This window comes from Perca flavescens, chromosome 15, assembly GCF_004354835.1.
Source record: "Perca flavescens isolate YP-PL-M2 chromosome 15, PFLA_1.0, whole genome shotgun sequence".
Classification (NCBI taxonomy): domain Eukaryota; kingdom Metazoa; phylum Chordata; class Actinopteri; order Perciformes; family Percidae; genus Perca; species Perca flavescens.
The window spans coordinates 16934001-16957037 of NC_041345.1; the positions used below are offsets into that span (position 1 = coordinate 16934001).

Sequence of the window (23037 nt, forward strand, 5' to 3'; positions counted from 1 at the left end):
CCTGAAGTTGGGGGTTCGGTGCCTTGCTCAAGAGCACCTTGGCAGTACCCAGGAGGTGAACTGACACCTCTCCAGCTACCAGTCCACCACCATACTTTGGTCAATATGGGGACTTTAACCACAACCCAACTCCCTACTGACTGAGCTACTGCCACCCCCAACTCTTTGTGTGAAAACAATAGAAAATAGAAATATGTGCTTCAATACAACTACACACAAAAAAGGTGTAGCGTGAATGACAAATGTGATTGGTTTAAAGAAATGCCAGTAAACCAGAGCATGTTTTTTCTCCTATCCCGGACTGCCGGGTGGACTAGCTAGACCCCCCCCCCCTCCCCTCTGCAGCGCTGTGGATGAGGGGGAGGACTAATCTTTAGTTAACCAGGAAGTCTCTAGAGATACATTTTCTATTTTGCAAGAAAGACCTGCCTTAAATGGCACAGACCCTAAAGACATTATCTGGGATCTGTAACACAAAGCAAATTTAACTTTGTGTTAAATCTGTCTCTCTTGGCTTTGCCTGGCTTCACTGAGCCTGACATTGGTGATCCTGGATAACCATGCAGATCCAATTACTATTGAAATCATCAGAACCGTGAATGAAGTACTTTATATAAAATGGTGATCGCTGCATGTTTGGTTAAAGCAACATAAAGTGATTAAAGTGAGGTTAAATATATGTCAATATAAACTACTTTGCAGTGCAAGTAATAGTGGTATTTCTGCTCCTGTGTATGTTGGTATTTATTTCTTCTGCGGTGCAGTGACCGACCACAGGCGTGCATGCAGATCACTTGGAGAGGAGCAGAAAGGCAGTTTTGTGTTTCCGACCTCTCTGGGTCGACAACAGGCGAGAGGTCAGTGTCAGCACCGGGCCACCAGTCTGGTTTTGTCAACTTCCTTCATATCGCCAGCCAGCTGCTGTCGCCCCCCAAACACTGACTTCTCTGAGGGTTGAAATGGATTATAAAATGATCAGGAAAGTGGACCTTCTTTAGCTTAAAAACACACGGTTTTGTCCTCTGAATCTTATTTGGAAAAGGCTTCACTATTTTTGTTATTTTGTCTATAAAGGTTTAACTGAACTTCCATTATTCATTCAAAATGTGTCTTTTGGGTAATAACTACAAACTAAAAATGCACCAATTTTTTGGCAGTAAATATAAAACATTTCCTCTAATCTTTCAAGGTATTTTCTGTCTCAAAGGATGAATATAGAGATTACAACATCTTCTGGTTCCCCTGCTTTTTTTTTTTTATTGTGGGGGCCGAACTAAACAAAGCAGTAAACAAACAAAGCATGATGGAGGCAGAGAGGTTTTTACAACCCGTGTTATTACACAGAGACCCAGAGATGCAAATGAAATTTCACACGGTCTCACTATCGGGCAAATTGAATTACCCGGCTTGTTGCTGGACTGGAGGAATGCATTACTAATGCTTTGAGGTGAGGAGCTGAATGGAGAGGGAGGGAGGTGGAAGAAGGAGGAATGGGAACCCCTCTAAACCACCCCCCACCCCACCACCGCCACAGACACTTCCTGAGTCTGGCTGGGCTCTCTGCCAGGTGGTCGGACCACGGCTCTCCTTTTCCTCAATGCCAGGCAGCTGCACGACGGCCAGGAGACACACAAGAGAGTTAAAGCTGCACAAGGCAAGACTTCCATTTAAAAACGTAATCAGCCTAAATCACAGTGCAGGCCGCATCCCAACCCTTTTGAGACCTTGTAGGTTCTTTTTCTTTGTCTAATTGAAATTCTGGATACAGAATTGTTCTCCACGCCCACAGGAAATGATTTATCAGAGCACGTTTCAGCCTAACAAATACAAATGATGTCTACGGTACATTACTGAATGGCATTTTCCAAAGCAGCATCCCATAAACATTTAGATGCATTTCCTACCTTTCTGACTACAAGTATATTCCATTCATTACAATATAGTTGCAAAATCATAGTTAAGATGATGTTGTCTTTTAGTTAAATAGCAGGGAGTGTTTTGTAAATCCTTATTGGTGAATTTAAGGAAGCACCAACATCTAAAAAAAAAATGATATATATATATATATGTACAATATTTGTCTCTGAATCGTAGTGAAGTAGCAGAAAATGGAAATACTCAAGATAAGTATAAGTACCTCTGCTATCATGCCTTTCCCTGCTCATAATGTTCACTTTTACATCTCATTTCTCAGCATGTACATGTCATCATGAGGCAGATGAACACTGAATGCAAAACACAGAACGTGAGCACCTTTGTGTCCCGTTTCTGGAGGGAACGCTGCTGCTTTGTTGCTGCCATGCTTACGACGGAGAGGGAGTCGAGGTAACAGGTTGCCTGGTTTGTCTCTTTTGTGGCGGGGCTCAAAGGGAGGCAGCTGTGTCCTGGGAGTCACCGCTTACGTTATTCACACCTCACCTCCTCCTTTGTAGGCATCACCCGGACCTGTCAGAGGGAGCACGTACCCAGTGAAGGAGTTATGGAGCTGTCTGGTTATCCCTGTCCTCGTCTTTTTACCCCTCCTACTCAACTCTGATGCTCCATGACTTTCTTAAAACTTTCCCCTTTCCTTCCTGCTCTTTCAAAGTCATCTGAATTTGTCATGAACCAGTAGTTCGCCACCTCCCTAAAAATTAACCACATTAGAGATTTAATCACATTATCTTACAACAAACATTCAAAATCACAATGTGTGCGAGTCAATGTGTTTGCATTCAGACACGGCCCATGTATTTTCAGTCAATGATTCCTTGTACACCATATCACATTACCTTCCTGTGTTGCAACCATTAGACCCTTCCCAGACAATTACTGAGATGGTGTATTCTTACTGTATAATAATAGTTATTAGTTATCACTGCCTGAGGTTGCACAGCATCATTTGCATCCTGATTTGAATTTCTGCAAAGCACCTTGACATATTACATATAACACGTTATGCTGCTGTATAAGCTATATAGACAATTGTTATTTGGCGGTTTAAATCACCATCATTATTGTAAAGGATACCATTAAATAATAATGTATTATGTTATTTTATGTTGTAACAGTTTTCACTTTTCCTACAAACAAGCCATCATGAGGATGCTGTAAATGACACAATACATGAGTTAATATCAGTTACACTAACACATGGACCTAAATGTTCAATAAGTCAAATTGTTGTTGCTCCTTAAACACCTTGTGCAAAAGTGTTGACATTAAAAGTAAAGGTGGTATTATATAAGAGATATATATAATAATATATATAATAATATGTTCGAGTGTCTTTTAAGAAGTCCTAAAAAAGATTTTTTATTTTTATTTTAACCACTTGTCCATATTTAGCATGCATAAGCAGTATTATATTTAATATTTAGTATTCATTCTGTTGTTAAAAATCTGAATTTTAAAATTAACCTAAGAAAATGTCAATTCAAAGATTTTTGGACAGACCCTGGCAGGATGAATTCAATTTGGCTCCTCCAAATTCCTCAAGTCCTCCACTCAAGTGCTGCTTACTAACAAATTCAAGACTTTCTATAGCAGGGATATGTGATATCTGGATTATAGTAAACTCCCACTTGGTCTGCCTTTAGAGCACATGTTGAGCAGGATTAAGGCCTGTGCCAGTTGCTGCGAGATCTCTCTGTGGGCCAATGGGACTTGTCCCGCCGCTCCTAATCCTGCAGACAATGCAGGCTGTTAATTGGAGACTGACTGATATAGCAAAGGGAAGTCATGAAGACGGTGTGCGAGTGGCCAGCGTCTCTGTAATCCCCTGTACTCTGAGGAATGTCCCTCTGTGGCAGCCATCCATACTTCACCACATATTCCAACTCTTCACCTCCCACTCTGGGGTTTCCATTTTACTGACAGTTAGTTAGTAGAGCCGCTGATTTGTTTTTGAGTCAAACAAACACAAAGAGAGAGCAACTTTACAGAGTTGTGACATTTCACATCTTCCACTCAGAGCACTGATGTGAGGTGCAAGAAAACACACCCAGGTGTTTGTGTTTTAATCAGCAGGGTACAAAGTGTTAACAGACTTAAGTGTTTCCTGTCGTTCCAAATTAAAACAGGGCAGAAATAATGGCATTGTTAAGACCTGTGAAGCCTTGATATTCAGTGTTTAAAATGTGTTCTTATATTTTATTATGTATTGAATATGACTGAATATAAATAAATATGAATTATAAATTTTTTGTGAATGCAAATTTAAACAGTTGAACTCCAGAGAGATATGGTGTCACTTTTTGACTTGTTTTGTTTGAAACAAATTATCCATATTGTCACATAATGCTGAAGACAAGCTATAAACCCAGACTAGAAGATGCAAAACAACTACTTTTTTCACCTTTTTGCATCTCTTTGTGGTTGTTCTGGATCTCTTATAGTCATTTGATGTCTCTTTTTAGGGGTTTTGCATTTCATTTTACATCTTATTTTCTGTCTCTGTGGTCGCTTTTTGTCACTTTGTAGTGATTTTACATACCTCTATACTCTTTTTGGGCATTTTGAATCTCTTTGTGATAATTTTATGTCACTTTTAGTCAGTTAATGTTTCTTTATTGTCATTCTGCAGCTCTTAGTAGTTGTCTTTGTGGTCATTTTGTGTCTCTTTGTTGATTAATTGTCCCCTTTTTTACATTTTGCCTCTTGTTTTGCATTACTTTGTGGACGTTTAATTGATTTTCCAGTGACAAATGTTAACAGTCACATAAATCCATGATACTAACAAGCAAACTACCTATCACCTTCTGACTCTGGTAGAGCAGGGATTAGGGCTGGCCATCCAGATTCCATGCTGCCCCTATTGCCTAGCCACTGCTCTGACACAATTTTTTGATATTAACACAAACATTTTTTGTTGTAATATAGTGTGATATACAGAACATCCTCTTGTGGGATTTAAATTTAAAAGTTAAACTCTTACTTATTCAGAAATGGGTGAGCAAAAGTCACAACAATTATACAACTCTACAGATGAGGCTGTCGGCTCATTACATGGGTGACAGACATGGTTTCTCCCTGGGGTGAAAACTGTAGGTGGGCAGATCTCTCCTCAGGTACGACTCAAACTCAGACATACACAAGTCATGCAGGACTCTTATGTTTTGTACACAGAACATGATTGACATTTTGGTTGTCTGGATCCTTTATCACTGGAAGATAATCAACAACAGCCTCCAGTCATATTTCACCACAGTTTACTGACAGTTTTGTGGACAGCCAGCGATGGATGTCTGCAGTTGGATGTTGGTGTTCTTATAATCTCTCACCTGTTGCTACACCATACATATGCAAAACAACATTACTAAAATCATTCCAACAAGAGTTCAACGACAGACCTGTGGAGACGTTATGCCTGAGTTATACTTTCAATCATGATACGGACTCCTTGTTTACAGTAAAGACACATATCTCATAATGATATTAAAACGATGCAGTTTACAGGGGAACAACTACTGACATCCCTTACAAAAGTACTGATACCATCAAACATTTTACTGTAAGGAATAGTGCGACATGTTGGGAGTTAGATCAGAAGATACCACTGTCATATTTGTCTGTTTAAATATGAAGCTACACCTAGCAGGTGATTAGCTTAGCACCAACACTGGAAACAGGGGGAAACAGCTAGCCTGGCTCTGTCCAAAAGTAAGAAAATCTGCCTGTAAGCACATCTAAAGCTCACTTATTAACATGTATCTAAAACGACAATTTTCTGTTTTACGGTGCTTTATGTGCCAGACAATTTTAACAATGGAGTCTACTGGTTGCTGCTGGGCCAGACCAAGAAATCAAACAATTTTTCTATTCTATTCAACTGATTCATTCTACTATCTGTCATAATAATGCTGTCACTACAAAGCCATTCAGTGTCTCAAGTGGTTTCTCCTCTCTGTCACAGCTTTGTCTTCCCTCCAAAATTTCTCCCTGTGTGAGGCTGAAAGCTTGGCCTCATCTCGGGGTGTAAATTGAAATGCTAATATCGTACACTTAAAAAGCTCAGTCTGACTGTATTTATTATTCTGCAGCTGCTGGTATGGCAACAGACATAATTGCAATAGCGAACCTTAAGGAAAGATAAACAGTGGAAAAGCACAGTAACAATTACCATTCATTTAAGGTTGCTCGCAGATGTGACAGATTGGTATGTTTGAAGGATTACTGATGCAGACGGATTACAAATGAGCTTGAAGAAATGGGTTAAGGTTCATTTAAATCTCATACTACCTATTTTATTTCCTCTCATTGCAATAGTGCAGATGCAGACTGAAACAGTGTGTAATACTGTGATATTGTGTATGTCTCTTCAGTTATGACTTAAACAATGTTACATACAAGCGACAGTTTTGAGAGTCTGACCTTAATTTATTAATTTATTGATTAGAGACCGATTAAACCAACACTCTAATGATTTCCTATTTATGTAAAAGCCTTTCTCTTTTGTAGGAAATATCAAAGTGCTGCAGATCAGATTACTGTTTGCACGGTCATAGCTTGCCAGTTCAATAATACAAGAGTTTTAAACTTAAGCCACAGGCACTCTTTTCCCATGGATGCAGTGCCAGAGGAGAGATCTCTCTCCCTCTTCTTAGAAAGCTGAGCTGATCAAGCATTTGCCACTGAATTAAAGGTTATAGCTACCAATCAGACTGCTTTGATTGTTTAATGTTTTATACAATGTATGATTTGAAACGTCTGCACAGATTTATTGGAAACGCTTTATGAGTTGACAGAGCAAATTCAGAGGTTGCAGATGACTGATGTCTGTTTGAACATGAGATTTAGACACATAAAAGACTGCACTTTTTCCCACTATGCATCTCTGGAAGGCAAAGCTGTGATTAGGGTTTGTGGTGGGGATGTTTGCTCTGAGTAATTTGTCTCCCATGCAAGGCTTTGGTGATGGAGCCTGTGCTCTGTCTGTCAGAGTTCAACATGTGCAAATGCAGGATGATTTAAAAAAAAAAAAAAAAAAGGCTTCTGACAGTGTTATATTGTCATATTATATAATAGGATTGATGCATGTAAGCAGTGTTTTATTGTTATAGTTGGCTGCTTTAATGAACTGTATAAATAATACCTCATATTTTGATATGTTTATTATAGGCTAGATATTTTAAATCTTAATCAGAAAAACAATTAGTACACCAGGTAAATGTAGTGGAGTAAATAGTACAAGATTTCCCTCTGATTACAAGTCATTAGATATTTCAGTCCACTGGTTCCCAAACTAGGGACTAGGTCATAATATGAAATATAGTAAAGAATAAAAAATGTAATCTTGCTAGATAAATTTGCGTTTTTTTGTACTTGTCTCTCATTTTAGATTTTTTTGTGAAATAAGAGTTACCTTACTTTTTCTGAGCCCCTAACTGTTAATTATTTATAACTGACACCAATTCATTGACTATAGAAATTTGTGTGGAAACCCGTTGCCTTAAACCATCTGCAGAAGTTGCTGCAGAAAACAAATACAATTTAAATTAATACTAAAAATAATTAGTAAACATAAATATTTTTTTTTCTGAACTCATTTTGTCTAAAATAAGCATGTGAAGTTAGACATGCAAATGAACATAAAACATTAGGCTACTTATCACTACTGAAGACATTTTTTTACTTAATATTGTTTTTTCTTTATGATTCTGATTCCATTAACAATGTATTTCATAAATTTGCTCCAAATACACAGAAAAAGCATTACACCTACAATGCTTATATTTTCCCAACATTCCATGCTGCATAGAAAGTTCTCAGAAGACAGAGTTACTGATTTCCAACCTGTGTGCTTAACAATGATTTTTATCTCGGGAAGTTTGGGGTCTCCTGCTGGAGCTTCTCCCCCCGCGACCCGACACCGGATAAGCGGTTAAAAATGGATGACTGGATGCATGGATGCCCAGAGGCCATCAGTCCCCACCCGGGTCTCGGTCATGGCACAGCAAGAAATGTAGATAAACATGAACACTAAATCAACCATACAAAACTAAAACCCAGAGAATATCAATGCACTCCCAAAACATTAACAGAACATTATTAAAACACACTAACTAGGACAGAAATTGTTCAGAATATATATATTTTCCCATGAGCCTTAGCACCGCTTCAGCGCAGAACAGTTCAAATGACCCCGCCCCGCCCATACAGAAACTTAACATCCTTAGTTATCTCGGCTTACTAATATGATCTGTACACTGCATACTTAAACTGGTTATTACAAACAAAATTATAGGCCTACTTAAGTACAGTGCTTTATTAAATGCCTACTTTGTTACTTTCCACTACTGGTTGCCCTCATGCATCATAGTAATAATTATTATTTTGAACATTAAATGGGTCATCTTAAACTTGGAAGGCAGTCAAATAAAAACATGACCAAATATGTAAAGTTTCTCAGTGGTTATGCACTTTTATTCAAAGTTTTATGTCCCACCGTGGGTCCAATGGTAGTTAATACCAGGATCAGCTCAGAATCCCTGAGAAGCCAGTATTGGGAATGAACCGTTCAAACCCTCCAGATACTGGAGAATAAACACCACATTTAGCACAGTTCAAAGCAGTACAAATATCATGTCCGGGTCATTAAAAGCTTATGTAACCCACAAAGTGGAAATTACATTCTAAACATTATACAATTACTAATTCAGACAAAAGGCACAGTACACAATACTGTAATCAAAATGTACAGCGTAACCCAATATGGGTGAGAGACGACACAGAGGGAACGAACACCTCCATGTGGAAACACTCATGTTGCTCTTGTAAAGTTCTCACCTCACAGGCTTCAACAGTAACCAGCCAATATGAAGTGTAAATACAGAACATTCATGTTAATAATAACAGAAGCTCATCAGTCTTTTGTGCAAACTATTACAGACTGTGGTTCGGATCACACATGGTTATTGTTTAGATGCCAATGTTTCAATGTGATTTTTCTTTACTAATTTGGTTTCATCCAAGCTAAAAGTCACAAATTATTTGCTGTTGAACCTTTTGAGGTGAGCGTCTTTTCAGTAGCAAACATCAGATAATTTGACACTCAGATGTGCAATTTTAAACAAACAAAAAAAACTTTTCAAAGCAATTCAAAAGGCTGATTGTAACCCTGAATCAAAATCTCTTCCACTCATTATTTTCCCTGATTGTAACAAATGCAAGGAGTGTTATTAATTACATAAAAATGAATAGATCAAGATTTTGAGGGGTTATTTTTTCTTTTTTGTTAGTTTGGACGCAAATCTGAGGCATGTCAATAAAAGGACGTAAATTAGGTCAGTTCACCAAAAAATATCAAAAAGGGAAAAGTGCTTTGTCCTGATATACCTCAGATTAGGTCACCCAAAGATGCCTTTGGAAATCTGCCTACTGCCAGCTCAGTTTATGGGAGAAATTACACTGTTAACTTAAAAGCACAACAATATCTTCATATTAGAGCATTTGTCCGGAGTCATCAGAGTTAAAATATCTAAACAAACATGCCTGAAAAAGCCAATTATATGCAATAAAAGCCAAAAAGCCTACTAAAAAAGACCTGTATGGCTTTGTATTTTTAAAAGCTAAAAACAGTGAATGTAAAGCTGGCAAAAAGGCTTGAATATATGACAATACATTCTATGAGAATTGCAGATACATTTACAAGCAACATATACATCACAAAGCTCAACTGATTGCCTGCGAAGCTTAACGCTGAAAGCAACTTCCTGCCGAGAGCTGGGGTCCTCCACCAGAACATTATGGGGCAAGGTCCTGGCTGCAGACAGGAAGGAATAGTCCCGAGGCGGGCCGCACAGCAGCCCAGTAAAACTATTAAAGACCGCACAAAACTGCAGCAACAATACAGCAGCCGTGCGGTCTAATACCAAACACTGGTCCCCGCAAGCCTTTCAGATACCGAGGCACGACGGGGACGAGGATGAGAAAGGAGCGGTCGCCCTAAAAGGCAACCTGAGGGGGACACCATGGGGTGTCTGGGTACAGGAGACAGTGCACAGACTTAAACCTGGAAGACAGAGATAAGAAGGTTTGGAGTTAGATTTGCTAGAAGAAAAAAAAGGTGTTAAAACAGAGATTAAATATGTCATTAAATACAGAACAATCTCTCACCTTGATGGATCCTCCTCCACAGGAAAAGCCCCTTTCAAATTGATGATGTTACTTTTGTTTTCAAACATCCCATAACTGAGGGTGATCTGCAGGAAGAATAACAGCAAAAACATGAGCCTATAGAAAAGAAGAACACCAAGGATACTGGATACTGATCATGTATATAAAGAGATATGAGCTATGCGCCTCTCACCTGCTTGTGTATCTCAGATCTTGACACTTGTTGCAGGTTCTCCAGGTGGGAGTGAAACAGGTTGCTGCGGGTCAGAGGAACCCCCAGAACCGACTCGATGATGTAGCCGACGGTGCAGTCGTCGGGCAGGCGAATCTTCTCAGCTGTGTTCATGAAGTGCCCGCCACTGGAAAGACAAAAGATAGACAGACACTTGGTCAGTGTTGATGTAATAATTGCAGCAATGTATGCTCAAGACTGAGGTATAAATGTTCTGCGTAACAATACAGGATGTGTGTTAAGTGTATCTGCATCTTACCTGGCCCATGGGCTCATCTTCAGAGCCAGACCTCGGCTCACACAGAAGCCTGCTCCTCCAGTAGCAAACCAGAAGTTGACTGGTTTCTATAAGTACACAGAAAAGTTTGTTAATATACAGAATCATCTGACATATAACCCATATGAGCTTAAAAAATATGATGCACCAAATAAAAGAATATTCTACGTACCATCTTGTTGTCCCCCAGCCTCTCTGTGGCCTCTATGGGCCGGTCCAGGCTAGGTTTACCGATGTACATGTCCTGGGTGTGGGGGTACTGCGATAGGTGCTTCACCAGAGTCCGAACATTCACATAGTTGTCGTCATCTACGTGACAGAACCACCTAGGAAAGAGATGAACTATTAGAACCTGAGATGTTCATAAAAATCTCCATTAAAATGTATTTTATGTGATACTTACTTTTTCCCCGACTCTATGAACTTGTCATATTCCACCGCCATCTTGCAAGACAGAGCTTGTCTGCTATGAGCTGCAGAGCAGTTGGTGTTGATTGCGTGACTCCCTGTGGCAACAATGAAAAGAAACAGGAGGAATTTTTAGTTAAAGATGACACATCAATGAAGGCTCTATGTATTGAAATAGCATTTTTCACAGAAAAAGCTCAAGGCAGAATTTTTATGAAAGTAGGATTTCAAAGTATGATTGCTCATTAATTCAGAGCTCCCTTTCTAATAAAACAATGTGCATCTCTGTTTCCTTGAATATGATGAAATTCCCCTCATAAAACTTACCAATTTTCTTTTTTAGCTCCTCGTCCTCTCCATCTGTGAAGATGTAAGTCTGTAAACAAACAAAGGGAGAACACAGATAAGTGGACTTGGTCTTTAAATCCACAAAATCAAAACCACTCTGGATGATCAAGTGAAGTAATCACATGATCAAATTTAAGAGTGTGTCCAAAGTCCTTCTTCGTCACATCCAGCCCCGGGTGATTAGCATCAATCAACTGGCCTTTTATGCAGTGTAAAACACATTGAGTTAAACAACCCCCTGCTCTAATAAAGCCCTATTGTGCTGCGTTTCACTCTTTCCATGGCAACTATGCTGCTGCCCCGAAGCATCCCAGACATAGAACAAAAGAGGAGGCAGACTGTCCGCCCCACACACAACCCATTCATGTATCCCATCCCCCGGCTGAGCCCCTTCGCTCTGCCGGACCTGCTGCCTGGCTTCACAATGTTGAATACAACTAAAAGAGAAGCGTCAAGTCGATAAACCACTGCACACAATGATCTGCGTGCTCGCTGCTGTATGACTGACAGTCTTAAGAATCATACCACGAGATTGCAGGCGCTTGTTAAATGTTGCAGTTACTCATAAGTTACTCAGTTGCAACAACAAAGGGCAGCTTACAGGAACACACTTTAAAAAAGGAGCAGGGGAAGATTAGACTCCTCTTTATGATGCTTTACACTGAGCAGGTGCAAGCTGGTGAATAGTGATGATGAAAGGGCCCTGAGCTTTGAAACCGCCAGCGGTCTGTTTACTCTTCACCTCAGGTGAGGCAGCACCTGCCGAACATCACGCTACCTTATCTGTGCCACGTGTCTCTACAGGCCAGGTCGTGGTGCCTTCGCCCTCACTGACCGAGCACTTTGTCAACTTTAACCCGCATTCCTGCAAGTTCGCCGCTCTGTTGCTGAGCAACTGCGATATGTGGACTGCATCCAGAAACAGTCTGCTGACTTTACTTCAATGAAAAGACATGGAAAGACATCTTTCTACATCAGTTTTCTTTTTCAGCACAAGGCGAGGACAACATACTCAGAGCAGATGTTGCTTGATGCTGAAGCCATGGGCCGGTATTTGTTTAAGGAAGGGTGGTGGTTTCACTGGTTAAGGGATCAGAGGCTGGCGCTGTTTGCTTTAAAGCCTGTTGAATAGACAGCCTAATCACTGAGGCAGCTGCCAGAGCTGCCAGGGCACTGACAGAGAGAGAGAGGGAGGGAGGAAGGATGGAGGAGAGGGCTGGGATCTCACTGCTGATTAGTAAATCGAAAACCGTGTGTGGCCATTCACCCCCTCTTTACCCCCTATCCTGCCTCCTCCTCCCACCCCCTCTCCGGCCCACATATACGGCCAGAGCCTCTTGAATAGAACAATGCTGTAAGTTTTCATGCTGGGTAAAGTCTCCACTGGGTAAATTCTAAATATGTTTGCCAGCATTTGCATACAGCTGCAGGAGTTAACTAAAGAGAACCCTCCCTGGGAAGGATTTTTTCAGTCTTTGTTTTTAACTGAAACCTAAAAGAACAGTTACTTTCATGGAATACTAATTCATACAGAAAAAAAAAGAAAAGATGGCTGTGTGTGGAGCAGAGATAAGAGCTGAGGGGGCATGGGTGAAGAGAAGAGGGAGATGAGAGCAAAGTGAGGGGGGGGTCACAGGAAGGCCTGGCACGGCCCTGTCTGAGCTGAACGTGGTGCCTGGCTGGCTGTCTCCAGCTCCACGGGAAGGAAGGGCATCAGGCTCCCCTCCCTCCATCAACCACTTCCACCCTGGCTCCTTCCCTCTTCTGTCCCAGAGATTCAAAGCATGTTCAGCCCTTTTAATCAGGACAAATGATTCATACCATCAGGCACATTTTTAACACCCGGCTGTCCTCTTCAATGACACCCACTTTCTGACTACTTGCACTTCATAGTGAAGCCATTTCATAAACTCAACTACATTGCCAAGGTTTTTTTTCTAAATGCTAAAAGTGCTCATTGTTTAAGTGCTTTCTAATTATCATACTCTTAAGAGATCTCAGTGCCAGCTGCAAAAAAAGTTCTGATGAAAGCAGCGACTAGGGGCCAGTTTTACAAAACAATTCGCTGCGGATCAGGAAATATTGTGATGCATTTTATTCTTTCGTTTCATGACCCTGCTCTCGGTACAAAGATATATTGTTCAAGGGTAATTAATAGAAAACAGGAAGGGGAACCGTTGGTGTTTGATGAAAGAGGCTTTCTGTTTCAAAAGCACCAATTTACAAGTATTTTTTTGGGGTCTGGCATTTAATATCCACAAAGTAACTTTTTACATAAAGACTAACTGGTTGGATTAACAGAAAAATGCTATTTATGCTCTGAATGGGCTCAAAGGTTAAGAAGGCCACAGGCACTAATGTGTCAACAGAGTTATCACAGAGATAATCTTCCCTCCCTGTTCTCATGTAAACAGCTGCAGATAGCAACTCTATTCATGCATACGAGTAGAAAGATCTCAGTTTGAGCAGAAAAGTAACAACACAGTCAGAAAAAAAAAAAAAAAAAAAAAAAAAAAGTCTTATAAACTGCCATTTGCAGAAATAATATTTTTGTCCCTTGTATGTGTACTGCTACAAAAGCGATCCAAACCCCACAGATGCCCATCAGCTGAGCGTGAGAATCAAACCTGAACATTGGGGATGGCCATATGTACATGGTGGGAACTCCGAGCATCATATGGCTGGCATTAAGGCCGTCCTTTGTTCTGTCTCTCCTGACCACCTGGCACCCTTCCTCCAGGAACTCCCTCTTGCATTGTGGGGCTCAGTCTGTCCTTTTTGTCCATGCAGCCACCCACCAGCTGCCTGCCTATAAGCCCTGCTGTTAACGCTGTCGGATGGGTTAACTAACATCATCCAGTACAGTGATTATCACCAATTAGCACAATTAACTCACATCCAAGCAGATGTTGTGGAGTATGGTTTGGACATTAACTTGAGCTGTGCAAGTGATTCTGTCTGGGCTAAGTGATTGTGACAGACAGTTATTACAATTTTACAGACATCAAAAATGAGAGAAGCAACCTCTCCACAAATTTTACAGTGCTTGAGATAAAGAGAGACAAGGCTTAAAAAAAAAAAAAAAAAAAAGAGAACCTCTGTGTGTGACAGCTCTAAGTGCAAGATAAAAATCACTTTGAATAGCAACTGTTAACCACAAGTGTGGACATGTGCTTGTCTTTGTGCACCATCTGAAGGAGCTTGGTTCTCAAGGCCACATTTTCATACTCAGCGTGCGGCTTCCCAGCATAAACTTGCCTATAGATGCAACCCTTTGTCCCAGGGATCCCCTTAACGAAGCCCCCGTTTTCCCATCCCTCCAGTAAGCTTGACCCAGACACAGCTCCCACGTTCCCATGGAGAGAGGGGAGACAAGGGGCTGGGAAAGCTTTTCTTTCCCCCTTCAGAAAGACGCTTTGTTAGTGCTGGAAGGGGGACAGCGCTGGAGTCGGTGCTGTGAAGCATCCATTGCACCGGGGGCATTCACAGGGACATCCAAAAAGAGGAGGGATAATAGAGAGTGGGGAGAGAGGGGGGCTGAAAGAGGGAGAAGAGGGAGTCCTGAAACTGCTCCCTCGTTCTCAGGGACATCACTCAGAGGAGAATAAAAAGTGACAGAGCTGGTGAAATTCAGCATGGTAACAGGGGTTGTGTGGCTTTTTCAGTGTGTCATCTGGTGACATGGGGAACAATACAGCACTGTAAGCAGCCATCAAACACGCATCACCTGCATGTGTGCACAGGCCTATTGTTCAGCTGTGCAGCACAGGCTCAGCAACAATGACATCAGACCACAAACAGGCACATCACTTTTCTAAAAATCTAAATTTCCAACTTGTGCATGCACAGCATTAATTAAGAGCGGATTATGCATGTCAAATGAATAAAACATGAATGATATCAATAATTAATTTGGCACTTTTCCTTTACCTGTTGCATGTTTCTTGAGATCCATGTGTCCAGGAGCAGGCTCAGTCTGGACTGATGGAACTTCTTGGTGGTCTTCACAGCGATGAAGATGTCATCCGCGCTGATGTCTTCAGCTGGAGGCGGGTCAGCGGCGGACGCGGAGGAGAGTGCGGGCTTCTCCACCTCCCTCCGTCCCCGGGTCAGTTTGGTGAAGTACGCCGAGAATCCTTTCTTAGCCTGTGCGTCCTGCTCCTGTTCCTGCGCGGCATCTTGGAGAAGAGAGCGTGTCCCGGTATTCTCTCCTTTCGCCACCTCGTCCACCTGGACCCGGTGATGCTGCACAGCAACCAGGAGCAGCAGCAGGCAGACACATGCTGTGCTGGCTACAGAGATGGCTGTCTTCTTTCCATTATTTTTCAACATGATTAAACTTTGATGACTAAAAACTATGAAGCGGCGCAACGAATCTCCAAAGCAAAGTCCATATGGTATTTTTTTCTCAATAAACTGTAAAAGGATGAACGACAGGTCCGTCAGGGTGCATAGCTTAATCACAAATAACTTATTTGTATCGAGGGGAAAATATATAAGCTTCCATGTTGGCCACGCCTCGTGGGAGGTCCTAGAATGCAGCATTCCAACAAGTGACTCAGCAATGGGGCGTGGTGTGTGTGTGTGTGTGTGTGTGTGTGTGTGTGTGTGTGTGTGTGTGTGTGTGTGTGTGTGTGTGTGTGTGTGTGTGTGTGCGTGCGTGCGTGCGTGTGAGTGTGTGAGAGAGTGTGTGTGTGTCTGCGTGTGTGTGTGTGTGTGTGTGTGTGTGTGTGTGTGTGTGTGTGTGTGTGTGTGTGTGTGTGTGTGTGTGTGTGTGTGTGTGCGTGTGTGTGCGTGTGAGTGTGTGTGTGTGTGTGTGTGTGTGTGTGTGTGTGTGTGTGTGTGTGTGTGTGTGTGTGTGTGTGTGTGTGAATGTGACTTGCACAGTTCAATTTGGTTTTTAAAGATAATATGAGATAAACATTGACCCAAAGAATACAAAACTGCAGGTGGTTACGAGAAAGGTATGTTTCTAACTGCATCATTCACACAAAAAGGTGTAGGCCTATCTTTCGTATCTGAATCTGCAATCAGACTGATTTGATGAAAGGTGAAGCTATTTGAATTCAGCCAAGTGTGAGCCGGGTGTTCAACAGAGAAACGGGCTCTATTGTTCTTCCCTGACCTTGTGAGGACTCTAAACAGTTGGCCATTGCTGAACACTTGTTATTCAAATTCTGGCTCTCACAACTGAGTGCCTTCTGGTGCTGGGAGGCTGACCAAAAGACATGCAAATCCATTTAGACCAATATGCAGCCGGTGGAGCCTAAAAAAAAAAAAACCTGACACCCAGCCACCACCAGATTTAGGCATTCACACTCAACGCATAACTTTTGCTTCATTTACACCTGGTGTCCAAACTACTCCGGTGTTTCCGAGCCCCTAACGTAGATATTTGGAGACACCGATGGGCCCGTTTTAGTAGGATTACGTTTGAGTCTGAACCGGCAGAAACTGAATTTGTCACGTCTCTATCATCTGACCCTTTTCCAGAAGAAAACTTAAGACATTAGCCTACCAACTATCAGTTGGTAATTCAAAATGGATAACTAATTACAGCCGTTTCGGACCTTGTTTCCTATGTTTGCAGCTATTGTGCAGTCAAATTCTGCATTTTATCATGCTACTGCTGCCTACATGTGCAAGAGGCAAGCCATTATTTGATTTGCGACACAGCGTTGTTACGTGAATGGTCTGTGATATGCGTTTGGACCAAGATTAGTTCTGAAATGGTACTAAAAAACTTGTGAGGATCAAGATCGTTTTCGTTCTAAAACACTGTTTAAAAATGAAAACATAGTAGTGTGGATGTAGATGGTTTAGTATCAAATAAAAGTCTGGTTAAACCCAGGTTTAAGTTTGGTGCAAGATTAAAGCCAAAATCCTTGAAGCCCAAGGTTTGATACACTTTTTTTAAGTTGGATGCAAAGGCAGCTGAAAACACAGATGATTTTGGTCTCAATCCAAACTTTGGGTACCTTTGGGATAAAAAAAAAAGTCAATGTTGTCCTTTAAGGTGTAAGAGAGTTACACCGTTCATGTCTGTAGTAAATACATCCTGCTTCTTGACTCCTCTCCAACTGTCTTTGGTTGCACTAGTAAGAGAAATTCTTTGAAAATCTTTTGCAAGAGAAAAAATATATATACTTTTTACAGCAGGTGTTTCATTGTTTTTAATTCTGGGACACACAGGGCATAAGTTACCTCTCTGCTTTGTTGCTCCTGACAGGGTCTTTTGTTCACCGTTAAAAAGTGTGCATAGAAAAGCGTCTAATAGCAAGTATAAAAAACCAGGCCGAGGGGGTTGTCTCTGTGGCCTTCATTCTTCTTCAATCAACTGCCTCTTTCTGCTGGGCTTGCAAGGCATTCGTCCCTCCTCGGAAACTCTTTTTGGTCCTTTGGACAAAAAAAACAACAAAAAACAACGTCAGTTGTTAAAATGGCAAGAGAAAGAGTAAAGTTCTCCAGTTGTATTAGCGCCAACCTCCCCCTTGGTTCAGTTTATTTCAGCCTTTTGTTTCTGCCACAGACACCAACAGAAAAAAAACACCTTCTGAAATCACCCCACCTCAGCCTAGACCCCCCTATCTAACATTACTGCTGGATACCAGTGAGGTTATATATCCAGCTTCTTCAGACAAGCCCACTTCCTCACCATAGTGCCCACAAACCCACAAATAAACATCCCAATGTGCTTGATGTCCCCCTGATCATATCAGCATGGTGGGGGATCTGAGCTGCCGGTGAAGCCTCAGTCAGATGGTAAAATTAAAGGGCTGCTATTTATAGTTCCTGCTTTTACAAAGATGATGACACACACATAGCAGGACAAGAATCCCAGCATGCACTGTGACCAGGGTGTCACAACATCCCACAAACTGTCCAGAAAGCGTCATTACAGCACTAAAGTATCTTATTTTTATTCACTGATGCACGCCACAAAAACTGGAAACACATGTGCATGCTCAGCTCTGTAAGATGTCAGCTATAACTTGATACTCTGCATATACTGTAGATCCAACATGGAAGACATTAGCTCAAAGCCACATCTTGCTTTTCAACTCATGATGTTTCCATTTATTTCATTTATTGTAACATTCCTCAGGATGGCCTCCTGTATGTTTCTGCCTTTTCAAGCTTTTGTTGATCCAAATATGTATCAATTTCAGTCTTTCACATTTGAATCTAAGATGCTGCTGTGCAAGGTCAGCTGATCGATTCTCAGATCCCCTGCACAATAGACTCAGATTTCTTGGATTATATTCTTAAAAAAACATCTGCCCCTTGATATTAACATATATATCCATATATCCTTCCTTCATAGGATCACATGGATGTTTCACTCTCCAGAGACTCTTCTTTTTTGTTGTTACATAAAGACATACAAAAAATATGTCTCTGCTTTAACAGGAGAAGAATCTGACAATCCAGGATTCTTGCTGTGTCTATGATACATGTTAAGATAAATCATGGTTGTTTGTTTGCATGAATGAAAAATGAAAATAACACACAATGAAGATTAATATTGAATTCCTCTGTCTATGTGAGCAAGACCTATGATTAAGAACAAACTGAATGTGATTACACTGACTACGCTCTGAGGATCAGTGGATAACAACCGGGCGGTGGGATCAGTCTCCGGTTCTGTTTATTTTCCCAGCATGGAAGCACCAGCTCTGATTGGATTACAGGTCACACCAGAAGTGAGAGCCAGGGGACCGAGCGTCCTGCTCAGAACTCGGTTTCAGTTTCCCTCCTCATGCAACATTAGAGGAAACTCTCCAAGGACCAAAAGGCTGAGAATGCTTCAGCTGCTGGAGAGACAAATAAACACCACCCATTTATTATTGATCTGCAGAGAGAGTTCCCATAAATCTGATTGGACCTTAAATAAGACTAGATCTTTAGTACAGATAAACTCCTGTAATGCATGAGATAAATAATGATTATGCAAAAGTCTGGATGCATGTTTTTCTTTCTCTCTTAAGAATCAATACTGGCACACTAGTGTATGGCATCATGCTATGGTGGAGGAAGTATTCTGATTCTTTACCTAAGTAAATAAAAACAGCTACTCAATTCTCAAGTAAAAGTCGAAAATGTCACTTAATTTAAATTATGGGAATATTCAGCAATATATACTTAAAATATCTAAATAAAAGTGTTTGTTATTTTTTTAAATGGCCCCTGTGAGTGTTATACTGTTATATATTTTATAATTGGATTATATTTATTTATGCATCTATGTGTAAGCAGCATTTATTGTTGTGTTCATGGTGGACATATTTTTAACTATTGTATATACTGTTGTTTGTTAGTAGTTAAGTATATATATATATATATATATATATATATATATATATATATATATATATACTGTATATATACTTATGTCATTCTGCTGTTTTATATGTGACAAATTCTTGCAGCTTAATTTTGTTAAACTGTAAATGATCAACCAGCAGCTGAGAAGTGTCAGGTTACATGCAGGCAAGCAAGGACATGTTGAACATAATTTCTTCTATTCAATATTAAGATAATAATACCTATAAACCATCTTTTATTTGTGATCGCCTGTACGTCCTTCAGAAATATCAGCCTTATGAAATCAGATACATTTTTGTCATATACCAGTCTTCATTTCTATACACTAAAAAAAAACACTTATTGTTGCTGGAAACACAATATTCACAGGAGACCCTTCAGGTTTGTGGTCCCACTAAGAACTCAATAAACTCAAAGGACCTCTAAAAGCTGCTGACAACTTTGAGTTATTTCCATATCATAATGTAAATTTTAAGAGGAGTGAGGTCGGTGGTTATATGTCCTAGAAAAAGCCTGTGAAAAGCTTCCTTGTGTTGGAGTGAATGGTCATTTTCTCAACCAATACACAGTCTCCTTTTGTTTGTGGCCTGTATAGCTACCTTGCTGGGATGTACAATGGGAAGTCCAGCAGACAATGAAAACAGTCATTGAGGTAATTTCAATTGTTTGCTGTGGGTGTTCCCTCATCAGGCCCTTTCTTATTTAAATATGTCAAAATGTGTGAGCCATTGCAGATGTGGTGTGCATAATTTAGTTTGTTTTTCTCTGCAGTCAAGGGACATTACATGTAAAGAGTTAGTTGTACCATGTCACAGTTACATGACTTTAGATATTTTGGAGGATGTATCAGTAGCAATCAAGTTTACTCTACATTTCTTGGCTAAATAAACAAGCTGAGCACTGTGAGGGGAGGCCAGGAGAAAGGCACGGCTCTGCAGATCCAATGAAAACAGGAAACTCATGGCTGGTGGTTGATGTCCTATTTTAAATAATAATTGTTCCCTTTTCACTCTCCTCTCCATAACCAGGCGGACACAAGCTATTTGCATAACTGTTCAGACCTGCTTGTCACCCCCTGCTCCTGCCCTACTTCCACTCTGTCAGCCTAATGCTTCCCAGCACTCTCTCTTTGTGCCGGCTCTTGTTTTCTGGGAACATATAGTGATCGACATGTTAAACTGGGGAGACTCTGGTCTAGTCTAGTCTCCAAACAGAAATGCATTTAGTGGGACGGCCCAAATTATGACACATGGCATGGTTTTCTACTTGTTGTATCTTTTTCTCACCAGTGTTACAGGGAGGGCTTTATGTTGTGGAACATGAAGAGGTGCAGAGATATGATCTCTGTGTGTGTGTGTGTGTGTGTGTGTGTGTGTGTGTGTGTGTGTGTGTGTGTGTGTGTGTGTGTGTGTGTGTGTGTGTGTGTGTGTGTGTGTGTGTGTGTGTGTGTGTGTGTGTGTGTGTGTGTGTGTGTGTGTGTTATGGTGGAAGAATAGGGCTGTTGGATCTGATACTGTGAAAATGACAGAGCAGACAGTCACGGGACGGAGTAGAGTGGAGGAGCAGGACAAGAGAGGCTCCGGTGGGAAACTGCTGAGCTTACACTCTGGGGGTGTGATGTGGGTGTACACACACTGTGTATAATTTCTCTTCTGTTTTGTCCAGAAGTGGTTTTAGTTTAGTTTTAACAGTATTTAACAGATACAGTCTACAATAAAGCATCACTTCTTTGTTGAATAACAACATTTAACAGGTATTTGTCATTATCCAACTTCTATTATTTTTAACTTTCCATCAGGGGGTATAGCTCAGTGGTAGAGCATTTGACTGCAGATCAAGAGGTCCCCGGTTCAAATCCGGATGCCCCCTATCTTTATACAGAAGAAAAGTTTACAGAATTTAGATATTGAGTTTCAGAGTTATGGAAAATAACATAAGAAGAGACTTTACTGATCTTTGTGGGGAAATTCAGCTGCAACCAGCAGCTGATTGGACGAACGCGTGACGTGGGTCTGGCTGCTTGAGATAGTGTCATGGTGGATCGTTGAGAATACGTTCCAGTATTTTACGAAAATAGTTCACCGAAATGTCTTTCTGAAAACATTTTAAGAAATAAGCCATGCAGTTGCTGAATCTGTCTTCATTTCAGATCGACAAAGGTTAGTTTGAAAGATTTTGGTCTACTTCTACTGGATAGTCGTGTCAAGTTCAACGGATTCATTTGCATAAAGATGGGCATCGGCCAGCTTTTGGACGCGCAGCATTTTTTCAAATGCAGCGCCGCCCTCCCGGAATGCTTTGTGTGCACGTTGAAGTCGCTTGACGTCACCCATAGGAATAGAGTGAAGCGTTGCACAGACAAATGGATCAACAGCGTATGTCACACGTATGTCATATGTTACTATGACATAAGGGAGCTAATTACCAAAGCTAAAGTAAAAAAAAAAAAAATGCTAGCCAGCCACCCGCTAACTCCAGCTCCCCCCAGGACCTCTGGGCCTTGACGGTGTCGGCAGCTAATAGAGCCTGATGGTACAGATCCATTTAATCGTAACAACTGAAGTGTGGTGTCGCGAGAAGATAATGTTATTTGTCATTATCTGATTCCTATTATTTTTCAGTTATCTGGGGGTGTGATGTGGGTGTACACACACTGTGTATAATTTCTCTTCTGTTTTGTCCAGAAGTGGTTTTAGTTTAGTTTTAACAGTATTTAACAGATACAGTCTACAATAAAGCATCACTTCTTTGTTGAATAACAACATTTAACAGGTATTTGTCATTATCCAACTTCTATTATTTTTAACTTTCCATCAGGGGGTATAGCTCAGTGGTAGAGCATTTGACTGCAGATCAAGAGGTCCCCGGTTCAAATCCGGATGCCCCCTATCTTTATACAGAAGAAAAAATTACAGAATTTAGACATTGAGTTTCAGAGTTATGGAAAATAAGATAAGAAGAGACTTCACTGATCTTCTTGGGGAAATTCACTACATAACAGCATAGACAAACCTATGTAGTATATCTAGGCAATATGCATTGGGAATTAGCAAGCTATTTAACTAGCCAGCCACCCGCTAACTCCAGCTCCCCCCAGGACCTCGGGGCCTCGACGGTGTCGGCAACAAATAGAGCCTCAGAGAGCAGGCGTGTGTGGACAATGTTAAAAGTTTCCATTGCTGATGCTGTGGTCTAAGGGTCTTAGATGCCTCAAGGGGCGGTAACCCACGAACACCGTGGTGGACACCGGTGGTCAGGGAAGCCGTCCAACTGAAGAAGGAGTCTTTCCGGGATATGTTATCCCAGAGGACCCCGAAGGCAGTTGCAGGGTACCGAAGGGCCCGAAGGGCTG

General features: G+C 41.0%; 1 protein-coding gene and 2 non-coding genes across 3 annotated transcripts; 2 read left to right on the plus strand and 1 right to left on the minus strand.

Moving 5' to 3' along the window:
- Nucleotides 1–8376: 8376 nt before the first annotated feature.
- Nucleotides 8377–15824, minus strand: lfng (LFNG O-fucosylpeptide 3-beta-N-acetylglucosaminyltransferase). The gene is made up of 8 exons (XM_028599482.1): nt 15291–15824; nt 11340–11388; nt 11008–11110; nt 10777–10930; nt 10587–10672; nt 10289–10454; nt 10096–10181; nt 8377–9991 (listed from the first exon to the last, which is right to left on the minus strand). Exons 1-8 carry the CDS (start codon nt 15690–15692, stop codon nt 9925–9927), a joined length of 1113 nt encoding a protein of 370 aa, XP_028455283.1. The 5' UTR covers nt 15693–15824; the 3' UTR covers nt 8377–9924.
- Nucleotides 15825–21482: 5658 nt separating this feature from the next.
- trnac-gca (transfer RNA cysteine (anticodon GCA)) lies at nt 21483–21554 on the plus strand. Its single transcript has one exon. It is a non-coding gene; the product is annotated as a tRNA-Cys (tRNA).
- Nucleotides 21555–22501: 947 nt separating this feature from the next.
- trnac-gca (transfer RNA cysteine (anticodon GCA)) lies at nt 22502–22573 on the plus strand. The gene has a single exon. It is a non-coding gene; the product is annotated as a tRNA-Cys (tRNA).
- Nucleotides 22574–23037: the final 464 nt, after the last annotated feature.

What these genes read in the sequence shown, in the direction of transcription:
- lfng (XM_028599482.1), bottom strand. Translation starts at nt 15,692, where the DNA reads ATGTTGAAAAATAATGGAAAGAAGACAGCCATCTCTGTAGCCAGCACA. An exon ending in TTCATAGAGTCGGGGAAAAA is followed by an intron (nt 10,931 to 11,007) that starts GTAAGTATCACA and finishes TCTCTTTCCTAG; the next exon opens with GTGGTTCTGTCACGTAGATG. An exon ending in AAGATGAGCCCATGGGCCAG is followed by an intron (nt 10,455 to 10,586) that starts GTAAGATGCAGA and finishes TTGTCTTTCCAG; the next exon opens with TGGCGGGCACTTCATGAACA.